At 32.9% G+C, this 14,333-nt stretch overlaps 1 protein-coding gene and 1 long non-coding RNA gene across 2 annotated transcripts; both read right to left on the minus strand.

The window, feature by feature from the left end:
* Positions 1-940: 940 nt before the first annotated feature.
* On the minus strand, positions 941-1,959 carry LOC141666361 (uncharacterized). Its single transcript, XR_012552195.1, has 2 exons — positions 1,462-1,959; positions 941-1,293 (listed from the first exon to the last, which is right to left on the minus strand). It is a non-coding gene; the product is annotated as an uncharacterized LOC141666361 (long non-coding RNA).
* Positions 1,960-4,059: 2,100 nt separating this feature from the next.
* LOC141666356 (calmodulin-7) lies at positions 4,060-6,240 on the minus strand. The gene is made up of 2 exons (XM_074472348.1): positions 6,048-6,240; positions 4,060-4,692 (listed from the first exon to the last, which is right to left on the minus strand). The coding sequence occupies exons 1-2, from the start codon at positions 6,121-6,123 to the stop codon at positions 4,319-4,321; spliced, it is 450 nt and encodes a 149-aa protein (XP_074328449.1). The 5' UTR covers positions 6,124-6,240; the 3' UTR covers positions 4,060-4,318.
* Between the last annotated feature and the right edge of the window lie 8,093 nt (positions 6,241-14,333).

Below are 14,333 nucleotides of genomic sequence, written 5' to 3' on the forward strand. Positions count from 1 at the left end.
AGATATCGTATCGTATATATTGTCGTATTTTGTTATATGTGGACATGTTACTTGGCCAACTAGTTGGATCGATTGATTTTTTGCTGGGATATGTAGCTCATTACTTACAATTTTAGGTTCCGTCTAAGAGTTTGAGTTGGATTGCATTTAAGTTTGAGGACTTAGTATTTGAGTAGACTGACTTTTGGATCGCTTCCATTAGCTGCGCTTTTGTAACAGTCAACTTTGTAACAGACTTTTGGATCACTAAATTGTATTTCGTTTTAGTTTCGATTTTAGATTTAATAGTCCGGAAGTGCGGGCTGTTACATTTACTTACAAATATAAAGGGTTGAAAATATATTCTAAATATGGGGTTGAATCGAATATGAGCCATAAAAATAATATGAGACCTAATCTGAGCGGGTATATGAGTGCTCAGATTCGGGATCATATTTTATTCGAACTTAATTTTTTCAGCAGATTTGGATCGTTTATAAAATGGAGATGAGGCATGTATCATATTTTCGAGTCGGATATAAGTCGAAATATCGGATAATCCGAATCAATTTACAACCCTAATTGGATATCATACGTTGGCCATAAGTTATAAACAAATGACATGTAAAATACTTATGTGGTGTTTGGTTGGGATGAATGAAAATGGAGGGATGGAATGAATATGAACTATAATCCGTAATTCATTCTTTCGTCCATTTCATTCATAACACCCTAAACAAAAGTTCATACACCTCATATGAGAAGGAATGCTCCATTCCTCGTCCTACTCATTTTATTCACAGTTTCTATCACAAAAATTTTGCATTCACTCATTTTTTTTCTCAAATCAACCTCCAACTTCTATTGTTTCTCATTGATTTTATATATTCCACTCCATTCACCCCAACCAAACACAACACTAGATCCACATTATTACACATGCACACTTTTCAGGCCCTGATATTCATACAAATCAAACATATATTTAAATGGAAAGCAGCTAAATTAACATATCATTCATAACAGAAGACTTGATCAGAAGTATATGTGATTACTACATATCATCTCCTGTTAATATTTTGAGTGTAGCTGAGGTAACTGTTAATATGTAGGGCTGTTTGTCCTCAACAGTGCTCCACCTTGTACATGGAGAAAATAAACAATACCATATTTATTGATGATGAGGATGCAATTTGGGGAATGATGGACGATTAAAGGATGGTGCATTCACGAACTCTATGAAACCTTCTACCAACGCCCTTCCATGAAACTTTTCTGTACTTTTTGCTGCCACCATATTTCCTTGACATTCTCCTATCAGATCATCCAATAATATAAGTACTACACATGCATATAGTTTATCAAGTGTAAACTTATAAAGGACAAGACCGATTTCATAAATATGCATGCTTGCGCTCAATATCATGTAATAAAATTAAACTATATACTAAATATTTTTAATGCATCAATTAAACCATGTACCTATGCACACATATGTCGAGTCACAAAACACACCTATAAGCAGGTACCGTGCACATAATTATAATTACATATTGGAAGATAAACCGAGAAAGACATCTTTGGATACCACAAACATGTCAACTACATGTCCTCCTCCTATCCATGTCAAGTACCCACAAACATGTCTCTAAAACTCTCCAGTTCTGCAATAACTTGGTGATTTGGTTGCAAATCACATCTTGATTTTAACATTTTCCTCTCTCATGACAGATTTAGAGAATTAAGGTTTTTGATTCAACGACGATGAAGCTCTGAATAAAGTTAGAAACTGAGATGGAGATGACAACAGCAAGAGGTGGAAGAGGCGGGCTTTGAATTTGAATGCAAATCACTATTGATTTGATCGCAAATAACTAGTGATTTGGACAAGCTGCCTTGTAATATGAAAGCAAAAAACTGACTGAAACTTAAATAGCAGTTTGACTATAATCTCTAGCGCCGTTAATGAAGTAAGTTGAAACCAACCTGGTAGACTTGAGCTCCTCGAATCGATCCTATTTGGTATTCAGGAATTTTGGGCGCAGTTACTACTTCTCCCAAAACTGGTCACGAGGTGAACATAATCCATTGATACGACTTGGTAGAGTTCAGCTCCACGAATCGTTCCTATTTTCTATTGAGAGATGTTTGGGCAGTATCTATATCTCCCAAAAAATCCCAAGGAGGTCCGAGTATTAGACATTTATCTGAGAGGAGTAATGCTTCCAATCTGTAAGAGGTCCATTCTAACCACCATTCAGCTAGGATCATCTGGCCTCTGTTTTTTGGTAAATTGTTTCTGTAAGTGCATCGTTCAACTTCAATGTGACTGGAATATGCATCATCCCTCCAGTTTATTAAGTGGCCTATTGAACTCACGATATTAATGACTCACGCTCCTTGAAGAAATCTAATCAAAATGTAATTTTAAAGGACAATGTGATGATGTATATAACCCAAGTTGGATGTTCTTGTAGTGGGGCTAATAATTAGGAACTCTTTCAGTGTTGTTGGGTGGTTCTCTTCATTTTCCCATCCTTTCATTTTATCAAAATTTAATATATATATATATTTTTTTGCTAAATAAACTACCAATATATTTGCTTCTTCTTCTGTAAAAAACTTTGATTTTTCAAAAAAAAATGTATAAAACATTGATACACACTTTCTTATAGTTATATTATTGTATAAATTTGTAATAATTATACAAAAAATACAAAAAATATAATCCAACATACTTTAACCGGTAATTTTAAAGTTGTAATTTCTGAAGAAAAAAGATTTCATTTCAAGTTCGCTTATAAGGATGGACTGATTTTTGTCTTGTGCGTCCATTAAACTTGTAATATTTTCTTTAGCTGAAATTAATCTGGGTTGGTATTTTTGTTAATGCTAAATCGGTATTTGTTTTTTTTTTTTGAGTAGCCACAAATAAAATTTTATAATTGATGCTATTTTTCAAATCAAAATTTTTGGTTGAAACTCTGCATAAAATTAGTAGTACCTGCTTTTATGAACTTTATCGCTCTCAAATTGATTTGAATCATATCTCAAAATCATGACATTTTCCCCCTCAATAGTACCCTAAAAGTTTAATAGACTTTTAAAAATATCACAAGAAATGGTGATTGCTCTAGCCGTTGGTATGTCCTTCAAGTGAATAGTTAGGAAGTTCTGGTGAAAATGTGTGTATCCAAAGTTATTCTCTTGCAAGGAAACATGTCAAAAAGTGAACTAACCTTATGCCAAAGTCTCCAAGATTCTAACAAATTTTCCCCAGTTGTAATCACCTCTTATCTTCCTTCTCTTCTCTATTCATCTAGATTCACACATCAATATCACACCATACTCATTCTCAATCAAAGGAGCTACACTTAAAAAGGATTTATATAAACAGATTTGGCGGAATCATACCGTTTTCACTATCCATCATCTGATTGATTCTTCACTTGAAAGGTTCTCAACTGAAGTCCCCCCCAACTTTTAAATATTCTTCCTCCACCCAACACAATACCTTTGTTCTTCCCGTGAAAAGGTCAAAAAAAGAATCTTGAATACATGCATTAGTGTGAACACAGGTCATGAACCGTAAAACCCTAAAGGTTGACCCTTTGTTTTCCTATAGGTTCTTTTTCTTGAATAGGGACCCCCCCCTCCCCACGGAAGAGTGAGGCCAAAACAAATAGGCTAGAAAGAAAGAAAGAAGCCTGTTCAAAGTCGGAATAGGGCACACATGCCCCTATAAATTTCGAACCCTAAATCTTTTATAGCCAACATATTATTACCAGGAGAAACTTTTACAACCTTAAAACATTCCCCCACCGCCCAATACATAGTCCATGAGGTGTTCCAAGAACCATTTCTCCAAACATATAAAACACATACAGCAGGGAACTAATGAGACATGTCAATTTCTTTCATCTTGCACTACATTTACTTGGTAAACCAATTATGAAGTTTAACTGAAATGCTACGTACACAACCTTCATATACTCAATACCATCAAATATTGCATGCAAAAACATTTATAGAAATTCAAGTCAATATTAACAAAATTTATCACTTAGAAAAAACACAGGGTGTCAAATTGTCTAGGTTCATAATACCAGATAATGTACTCGGAAAATACAAGAAGAAAAAAAAGCAAATAGAAACCAAAACACAGCAAACAAGTACAGATACCAGAGAGAAGCACTACAAAAGTAATGCAAACAGGAAGCAGACAACCAAAGTAAACTAGCAATTCCGAGAGAGAGAGAAAGCTCATCAAACTTAGTTTCCCTGTTCCCTTGACTAAATTTTAAATACTTCTCAAAGTTAAGTTTTGGGTAAATGATCCTCACTTAGCCATCATGACCTTGACGAACTCCTCATAGTTGATTTGCCCGTCACCATCCACATCAGCCTCACGAATCATCTCATCGACTTCTTCATCAGTGAGCTTCTCCCCAAGGTTTGTCATAACATGTCGAAGCTCGGCTGCAGAGATGAAGCCATTTTGGTCCTTATCAAACACCCGGAATGCCTCCTTTAGCTCTTCCTCAGAGTCTGTGTCCTTCATCTTTCTTGCCATCAAGTTGAGAAACTCGGGGAAATCAATTGTCCCATTCCCGTCTGCATCAACCTCATTGATCATGTCTTGAAGCTCAGCCTCTGTTGGGTTCTGTCCCAAGGACCTCATCACAGTTCCAAGCTCCTTGGTAGTGATACAACCTGCAACCCGATTTATCAGCAATTATGGCATGCTTGATCAAGTACTACCATCCTAAGATTTAAACATCAATTGATATTTAAACTGCAAGATTTTGAAAAGGAATAATGCAGGTAAAGATAATTACGGTTACGTATGATACAACAAACAATAAAAAACACAATTAGATACAAGCATATATTAAAGAGCCGAGAAATAACATAGCTTTCTGTCAGTTTAAAAGAGAGTTCCTTAATCCTCACTCAGCCCATCCTATGAAACACATGTTCAAAAAGATACAATCATATCATGGATGGTTCACATACTTAATAGAAACTGGAGCAGAATGCCATCTTAATATCTTTTCAACTTTTTCTTGTTGAAAGAGTAAAAAGCAATAGGTATTTTGAATAGGTATACATTCCTAAACAGAAGATTTACAACCAATCCATTTTTACTATGGTATAGTTTGTTTAACGAGTATATGCTCTAATCAGTCCAGATACTCATGACAATGCATTTGACAAAGATAAGAACACCTAACTTTTCTTAAAAATAAAACAAATAAAAAATACACGATGAAATTTTACCACACTGCAGAAACGTTTCAAGAAATAAAATCATAATCATGTTTAACCGCGCAATGCGCACAGGCATAAAGAACTATTGGCACGTGTCGCCTTGTGTACTATAGAAAAATGTAGATTTACCATTCAAAGTCATCAGAACTAAATCTTCAACAAATTGGAACATAACCGGATGGCAAGTATAACAAAGTGAAGATTTCTGTTTCATAACAATCCTTAAAGACAACTGATAACAGTCATTAACAACCAATGTACACACGGATTGCAGAGTCATTGCCAAAAAAATGCCGAAAGAAGGAAATGAACACGTTTGGTCGACCAAATATGAACAAAAACTGAAAAGAGTTAGTGCAATTACTGAAGAGTCCACTTCCAACAAAATTATAAAAACACTAGAGCAGAACAATATCAATTTCAATGTTAAGAATCTTCGCGAAACCAATGCAACCCCCCCCCCCCCCCGAAGCCATCCTCGTAAATTCGATCCAATGCTACAAATTCCATTAGATCCAAGACTGAACATACATATAGGCTAAATATAAACCTACACTGCATTTTAAACACATAACAATGTATACAATCATAAACCAATCACACACACATACATACAAATAAATTACACACTAGAGCCTACACATAAATTTACTATTTACTAATACAAAACCACCCAAGCAATCAATCCCCACAAACAAAAATCTATTTAAATCAGATCTTAAATGAATAAAATTAAAAGATCCAAATAAATAAATAAAAGTAATTAAAAAAAAGAGGAGGATGAAAAGAAATGAAACCATCGCCATCCTTATCGAACAGGCTGAAAGCTTCCTTAAACTCGGAGATCTGATCATCTGTTAGCTGATCGGCCATTTGTTGAATTAGAGTATATAGATACAGATATTATAGATAAAAAAATATATGTAATGAAATAAAATGTATGTTTTACTTGGTAAAAGACTTATGTTCGTATTGTGTATATATATATATAGTATAGTACGTGTTGGGCCAAACAGGGGAGAAGGGATCTTATTCTTAGCGTTTTTCAAATGCAATGCTTTCTCTCTTTATTCTTGTACTAGTATTAAATTTTTCTCTTTTTATCTCCTTTTAATATGCTCTTTATTTCTTTCTTTTATTTATTTAGGTTTTAAATTATATACAATCACAGCTACTTCCCCGTCCAAAAGTACAATTAATGCTAAAGTTATCAAAATTAATTTCAAAATAACTATCAAATTAATACATAATTAATTATAATTTTTGGACACATATTAATGCACGATAGGTTCATCATTTTATAAAAATGATTACCAATCAAATCTCGCCACTTATCATTTCATACCTATTTTGGAAAAAATGGGATCTCTATCATTTCTCCAAATTTATATAGCTTTATCTTTTTCACGTAGTATTGTACGGTGAATTAAAAAATTAATTTCAAACAAAATAATTTTAAATTTTTTTATACAAGTACAAATACTTTAATTCAAAAAGAAAATTGAATAATATGAAATTATTTATTATATAAAAATTCAAATATTTATTAAATCAAAATTTATCGTTATGATTTTGGTATTATTAAAACTCTGATCACGAATTGGGTGAATGTCAGTTTCGACCCATTTTTACATCAAACTGATAAAAATAGCCCATTACAAATGTGTTGACGTAAATTACCAGTGGGATACACAATCGTGAGTAGGGTATTCAGATTACATATTCGATGGTAAAGTATTCATCAATTTTTGAATTGAATATGTAATTGGAGACGAAGTATTGTTTGAAGACGCAAGTGGTGACGGAGTATTCCATAATTAGTTATAAATGAAAATGTTCGACGATAATGACAACGTTTGCCGAAGGAAGGTTAACGTTGTCGTCACCGATGGCATATGCAGACATATATAAACATAGATCGTGTGATTTGGTATAAAAATATTTGATCTCCAATATTGATTATAGATATGATTAACGAGGTTTTATGCGAGTTTGACCTATATTGGATCAGTAAGCTGGGATTGAAAAAACTTAAAAGAGAAGTTATTGTTGATTCTGCGTACATACGAGAGTGTTTGCAAACATAAGTTTTTCGATGAGTTCTACAAGAAGCAGGCGGATACGCATTCTACGATGGCAGGTTTCATTGGCCAGAATTGGTCATTTTCTACAAACCGGCTATTATTGTATAATTATTCAATAAATCGGTCAAATATGTCATTTTTCTCATGAATTATAAATTTGATACATATTTTGATCGTAAATATAACATATTATGAGGGTGTATATATACAACTCAATGTTATATAGTAGATTGAACAAATAGATTTCATGTAAACTTGTCACGTATTTATTTTCAACATACTTTATTTATTTTCAACATACTATACTTAGTTATATACATTATTTGTATGTATTAACATCTTTTTTTATATCTTGACTATAACTCTTTTGATATTTTCTTATAAATCACCCTTTTTTAGATAAGTTATTTTTATAAATCACTTATAGTTTTTGAAAATATATATTTTTAATATATATATATATATAAACTTATTAATATCTTCAACACGATATCATTTATACCTCCCAGTTAAATGAACATCATTATCTCTTTGATGTTTATATTATTTTGCTCATTTTTTTTATACGAACGATTTAATACGACACCTCATAAATATCTAAGTTGGTTTATATGTATTATATTTTGTATTTTCTTAATGTGTGTTTTGCATATGTTATTTATATTTCCCATGATCATTTTAAAGCTTGCATTTTTTGAGAGAATCAAAACTTGTATTTATTCTCAGTAATAAATATAATTTCGTTGATACATATATAACATGTATAATATTTAAATTTTTTTGACAAGATTATTCATGTAATTTTTTTGAAGATATTGCTCAACAAGACGAGAAGACAAGGACAAGGACAAGAAGATCGTCTACTGACATGAAGCTACTCGACAAAAACGAAGCTAGCAAAGCGGATGTACCAAGTCAAGTAACCGCCCTGAAATTTAGATGGGGGGTTAACTATATTATCTATTCAACAATTAATATGGATCATGGCTAAAAGATAGCAATGTGGGAATTACTCTCTAAAAAGATGGCAACAATAATGTTGAAGATTGCATCTATATATATCATTACATCTGATGAAAATTAAGAAGGAAGATCAAATTCACAGCTGACGACAAGTAATGGATGTGAATACTTTTCACATACAACGGGAATAGAATAGACGAACGGGAACAACATGTCTGTAAGACCAAGTCTGCAACTATCTTAAAAGATAGAAGGCAATATAGCAAGTATATCCTACAATTCAACCACGTACTCAAGATGGTTACCTGAAGTTTAGCAATTGGAACATGACCAAATTCAGCTATAAATACATGCCAAATTAAAGCAAAGAAGGAGGCCAACCGATCATCACTATACTCTTTTACACTCGTCCAAGTTGTACTCGTCCAAACTGCAGGATCGAAGAAGGAACTTTCCACCATAATTTCTTATTATATCATTGATTGTAACCACTTGTAATTATCTTGATATCATTATAGTAAAGTCATCTTGGCTGGGTATTGTCCGACCCGCGGTTTTACCCTTCTACGGGGGGTTTTCACGTCACCAATCATTCGTGTCAAGTTCATTTATTGTTCTTCTTCTTTACAATCTTACTTTAATCAGTTAAACACTAAATCGAATGGACTTGGCTATTAACCCGGGAATTTTGGTTAAAATAATTGGCGCCGTCTGTGGGAAATTAGCAAATAGTTTATACGATTTAGAATGATGGTTGATCAACATGGAGAGGTTTCTCGTCAAGATGATAACATGGATGTGAATGCATAATTGATAGCGGCTGTCAGAAAACTACAATCGAATATGGATATACTACGGTCTAAGAATGAAAGCTTAAAGAAGGAGCTAACAACGGTTAAGTCAAACAACAAAACTAAATTGATGGTAATATTACGAAACTATATGAACAATAGACGTGATAACTTAACAATAAAACATGACAGATAAATAATCCTATGTCTACACAAGAAATCAGGAAGAAATTAAGACAAGGCTAATACAAAAAATCAAAACATTAGAAGAAGTTTTGAAGTATGTTTACAGGTCACTGAAAGAAGTTCATTGACATGTTCATGCCTCAGTGAAGAATAAAGTTTAAAGACTTTCAAGGTTTTAGAAGTGTTGAAGATTCAGTGTAAAAGTGCCACTAGAAGATTTCAGTCTATTAGCATCGATTGAAGATAAACAGTGTTTGAAGCATAGAAATCTGAAGAATTGAAGATATGGTAAAAACAAAGTTTAAAAAAGACAACTGCAGTCTTGAAGTTATACTCATTGAAAGGAGTTCATTTATATGTTCAAGCGTCAGTGAAGAACAGTGAGTAAAATATTCAAGATTGTAGTAGCAATGAAGATGTTGTCTAAGTACAAGAAAATATTCTAGTGAAAGTACAGTGTTTATTGACAGTCAGTGTTAGAAGCGATAAAGTTGCTGCTAGCTTAATAATGTAATCAAAGTTGTAATACGAAGACCTGAATCGAAGTTAGTTATCTGTGAACCAGACCAGTTGCACTAGGCGTCAGCAGTTCGTGAAAGGAATCTGAGTATTATTAATAGAAGAATTGTTAAGTAGAAGAACATACTTGGATTGAACGTCTATTCTTTGAAGTACGATAAGAGGTGTGGAGGATGCACATCGAAAGGGTTAATGTGATATACATAAACTAAGTAAAAGTGATCACTATCTTGTAGTAGGAGTCACCAAGGATACTCTCTTACCTAGTAGAAGCCATTACCTTATAGTATAGCTTAAAAACTAAGTACTAGAAGTGGTCTTGTACTAGTATGAGAAAAAAGGAGAAATGAGAGTAAAAACTAAGTCAAAAATGCACATTGGTACACTCTAGGCGCAAGTAACCTTGTTGCTTGTCACTCTAGGTGCAAGTAGCCTAAAGAAGTTAAGACGGACTCTCTCTTGGACCCTAGTAGGTGCAAGTACTCTTCCATGGTCCCATGGGAGGCGCAAGTAACCTTAAAATCTAAGTAAGGAAGTGCCTTGTTCCCCCTAGGCACAAGTAGCCCACTCTTTGGTCCTTGGAGGCGCAAGTAACCTCTCCCTTGGCCTTCGAGGCGTAACTAGCTCAAGAAACTAAGGCAAATAAACTTCCTTGCTCCCTCTAGGCACAAGTAACCCTTGTTACTCCTTGTAGGCGCAACTATAACCTCTCTTGGTCCCTAGGAAGCGCAACTTACTTGCATTCTTGAATATTTTAAGTGCATAACTCCCTCTAGGCGCAAGTAACACTAGAAAACAATAATTATTGATTTTATCAATTGTTTTACTTGGTTAATATTTAGCCACGTAATTCAAATTGATATAAAATCTACACTTGAAGCAGAAGAAGGCAATTAACTTGGTTTTGTTCCGTTCATCATCTCTCTCACGAGAGCTTATGAAATAAGAAATAAAGAAAGGCAGAGAAGCTCAAGCACATTGTATATTCATTAAACTTCTCACCGGAGAAATATTTATAATTGTTATCCAGTAATTATATTCTTTGGATAAATAATTGTAGATTTTGTATAGAACTTAATTTGTATATCTTTGTAGAAGAAAAAACATTGTTCTTGGATTGTAACCGGTTAATTTATTTACCGAAGTGTAGCAACACCCTCGAGGTTTTATATATGAATATATACTTCCATGAATATCTTGTGTTATTCATTTTAATGTCCTAAACACTATTCACCTCATGAACACGGAACCACTAACCGAACACTAAATTATTTATCCATAAAAGATTCGAAAGAATATTTTAATTTAGTAAATATCGTAACCAACCCCCCTTCTATGATATTTCGAGACCTAACAATTGGTATCAGATCTTGTTGATCGATATACAGATCAGATCCGGTGTTTAGACCAAACATACAAGTTCTCATATATTTGGATTTTTTTAATTTTCAAAAATTATCAACTCTTAAAATTTTTGAATTTTGAATAATTTGGACGTATTCCAAAAATATTTCTAATTTTCAAAAAGTTAGAAATTTTTGGAGTCTAAAATATTTCAAGCTCAAGGTTCTCGAAGGATTGGTAGACTCAAGATTCCTCCGAGTGTTAAAGATGATTTAATCTTTTGAAGAAAACGAAGACCATGTGTTATTCAGACGGAAAATTCCCGAACACGAAAATTAAAGATAATGGTTTTATTATTCCAATTAAGTGGGTTTCAAGACCTACGGAAGAAAATTGTGGAATTTCCTCAAAGGCTTATTCCATAGGATACCACTGGATTTTCAGATGTAGGAAATGGATGAAGTTTCTACGGGTACAATTTTTCTAGAAGATTTTAAGATAACTCTACTGATTCCATATTTTACAATCACATAACGGTTTATACCAATGCTACATTTATCCGGGAATCAAAGAGATCATAAAGAAAGGAATCCAGGAGGTTAGGGAGAATAGTGGGGACGTGCAAACATCTCAGTTACAGGCATTAAAGTTGGAACTTCGGGACATAATCTAAGAGTTACTGATTGTTGAATCAGAGGAAGCTCAGGTAGATAAAAGTGACTTGTACCCTTTAAATATACTTAAGGGACTAGACTACATGACAGTGTTTCACATGTCAGGGAAGTTTAGTCGCATCAGATTAATAAGGAGTATATAAGCTACATCCAAGGATCAAGCCTGTCTATTCTGAAGCAGAGACTCTTAAGGATTCAGTTCAAGAGGTGGTTTACAATTCTGACAAAATATATGTAACAGATAACTATCAGGGATTTTGTTACAACAAAACAAGAAGCTTGACAGACAAAAATGAGTAAGGACTCAGTTGATATGCTAAGACAAAGGTGGAATATTTTTTTGAGGAAGCATCCAAGTTGAATTTAAAATTTCTTAAGGAAAAAGTTGGGATGGATCAGACGATAAGAAGTAAGATCATTAATATCTTGCTTTCATAGCAATCTCTAAAGTGGATCTAACTAAAAAATCTCGGGTTTCAAATTCTTGAACTACTATAGTAGTTAGTTCTCAATATTCATTGCATATTAAGATCTTAGTTTTTAAATGTCTAACACAAGCACAAGCATGATATAATCACATACATAATGTTGAACTAGTTTTCTAAAATATTTTTCTGGTAACTAGAAATGATGTTTTACTTGTGCATGATACTTTAGATGATCTTAAATATATGTTTGAATATTTGTTAAACATGATTTATTGCTTTAGTTAGATATAAGTTTTCCAAAATATAAGACCTTTTTAAACTTATTTTTAGTATCCCTTGTATAATATGATTTGCTCATTTTTTCTGAATTTTTTTGTTAAGATTTATAAGTTTAATAGATGAATTCGTTACCTTTATTATCAGTAGAATATATAGTAGACCAAACTGTATGTTAAACTGACTTAGCTAATATAGATAGTAAGATGACTTAGAATAACACGACTGGACTAGATTGAAATAGCGATTTATTTGTTAATTCTTTTTGTTCCATATCATGCATGTATTGCTTAAGTCTTATGTATAATGTTTCTATTAGGTCACATACACTGTAGAAGGGGGTTGAATACAGTATTTACTACAATCAAATCGAATTAAAGAACACACGTAACATAACACAAATTTTATTCAACACAATAAACTCTGTTACAATATGGAACTGTCCTCTCTCAGTGATAAACAAATTATCACGAGAGCTGCTAGGGTTACAATGAATAATAACTTCGATAATGATAACACCTATAGTGTAAATCCTATACCTGTGTTTATATACTACACAGTTACATAATAATCTTCTAATTGATATTGAATATAATTCTGCTTCCTAAAATATATCAATCAGTTATCTTTTCTTCATAGAATCCTTCTTCATGCATATTTCTTCTTGTGTTTGTCTTGATCTTCTTTCCTTTCAATCAGTCGCCTGCTGTAAGTCATATGTCATAGACCTATTTGTATATTCGAGGATTCAACTCAACTCAAATAAGAATGTAATAAGTAAATAGTGGATCTACCGTCAGAGAGATCTCGCAAAGTAATATCTGTCAAAGGATTCAGAGACAAGGTTCATCTACAGACTTGAGGAATTAATTCACTGGAAGAAGTTCAAGAAATTGATCATGCCTCAGTGATATAAGTCAAGATCGTGGATTTAATCAAGTGACAGAGATCTCGTCAGAGTATCAATTAATTACAAGGATTTAATCTGAAGAAAATCAAAGTGTCAGAGTCAAGACATGAAGAAACGTCACGGAAGTTAGTCACTCATGAACCAGACAGTACATCGAGTGTCAACGTTGAAGTGGTGGAATTGATTCATAATTTTCAGTGATTTTCAGAAGATTTGCAGAAGAATGGTTGCTGCTCAAGACTAGAATTAATTCTCTATTAATTAATTAAGTCATCTAATTTAATTAAGAAAATAAATTATATCTGCGAAGAATAATTTATTTATTAATTGAATTAATTGATTAATTAATTCTGAATTAATTCTAGGAATTTTAGGAATTTTCAGAAGCTTAATTGGATTAAATTCAAGCATTAAATCAGCAAGACAATTGAAAATGAACTAGCATGACAATCAGGATTGTCATACCGATTGTCATGCTAGGCCATTTTACATTGTCATACCGAAAGTTACATCAGGAGGGTGATTGTCTTGCTAGTTCATTCTGATTGTCTTGCTAGTTCATTCAGATTGTCTTGCTAGTTCATTCAATTGTCCTACCGAAAGTCTTGCAAGCTTAAAGGATTGTCATTCCAATTCAATTGATTAAGCTGATTGATTAAATAGAAGCAGAGAAGCAGCATATCATTAATCATCTCAATCAAAATACAAGAAAAAAAAGAGAGCAGCCGCCTTGAAATATATCATTCTTCTCTGCAGAAATTCAAGATCAATTTCTAGTTTGTTAATGTTAAATCCAAACCACTAGAATTATTTATCTTGTTCTTGTGTATCAATCTAGCGGATTAAAATCCCTAGAACTTAATCTCAAATCGCGTTTAGCATTTGATTCTAATTATTGCAAAAATGGA

The sequence above is a fragment of the Apium graveolens genome, chromosome 1, assembly GCF_009905375.1.
Source record: "Apium graveolens cultivar Ventura chromosome 1, ASM990537v1, whole genome shotgun sequence".
In the NCBI taxonomy this organism is placed as follows: domain Eukaryota; kingdom Viridiplantae; phylum Streptophyta; class Magnoliopsida; order Apiales; family Apiaceae; genus Apium; species Apium graveolens.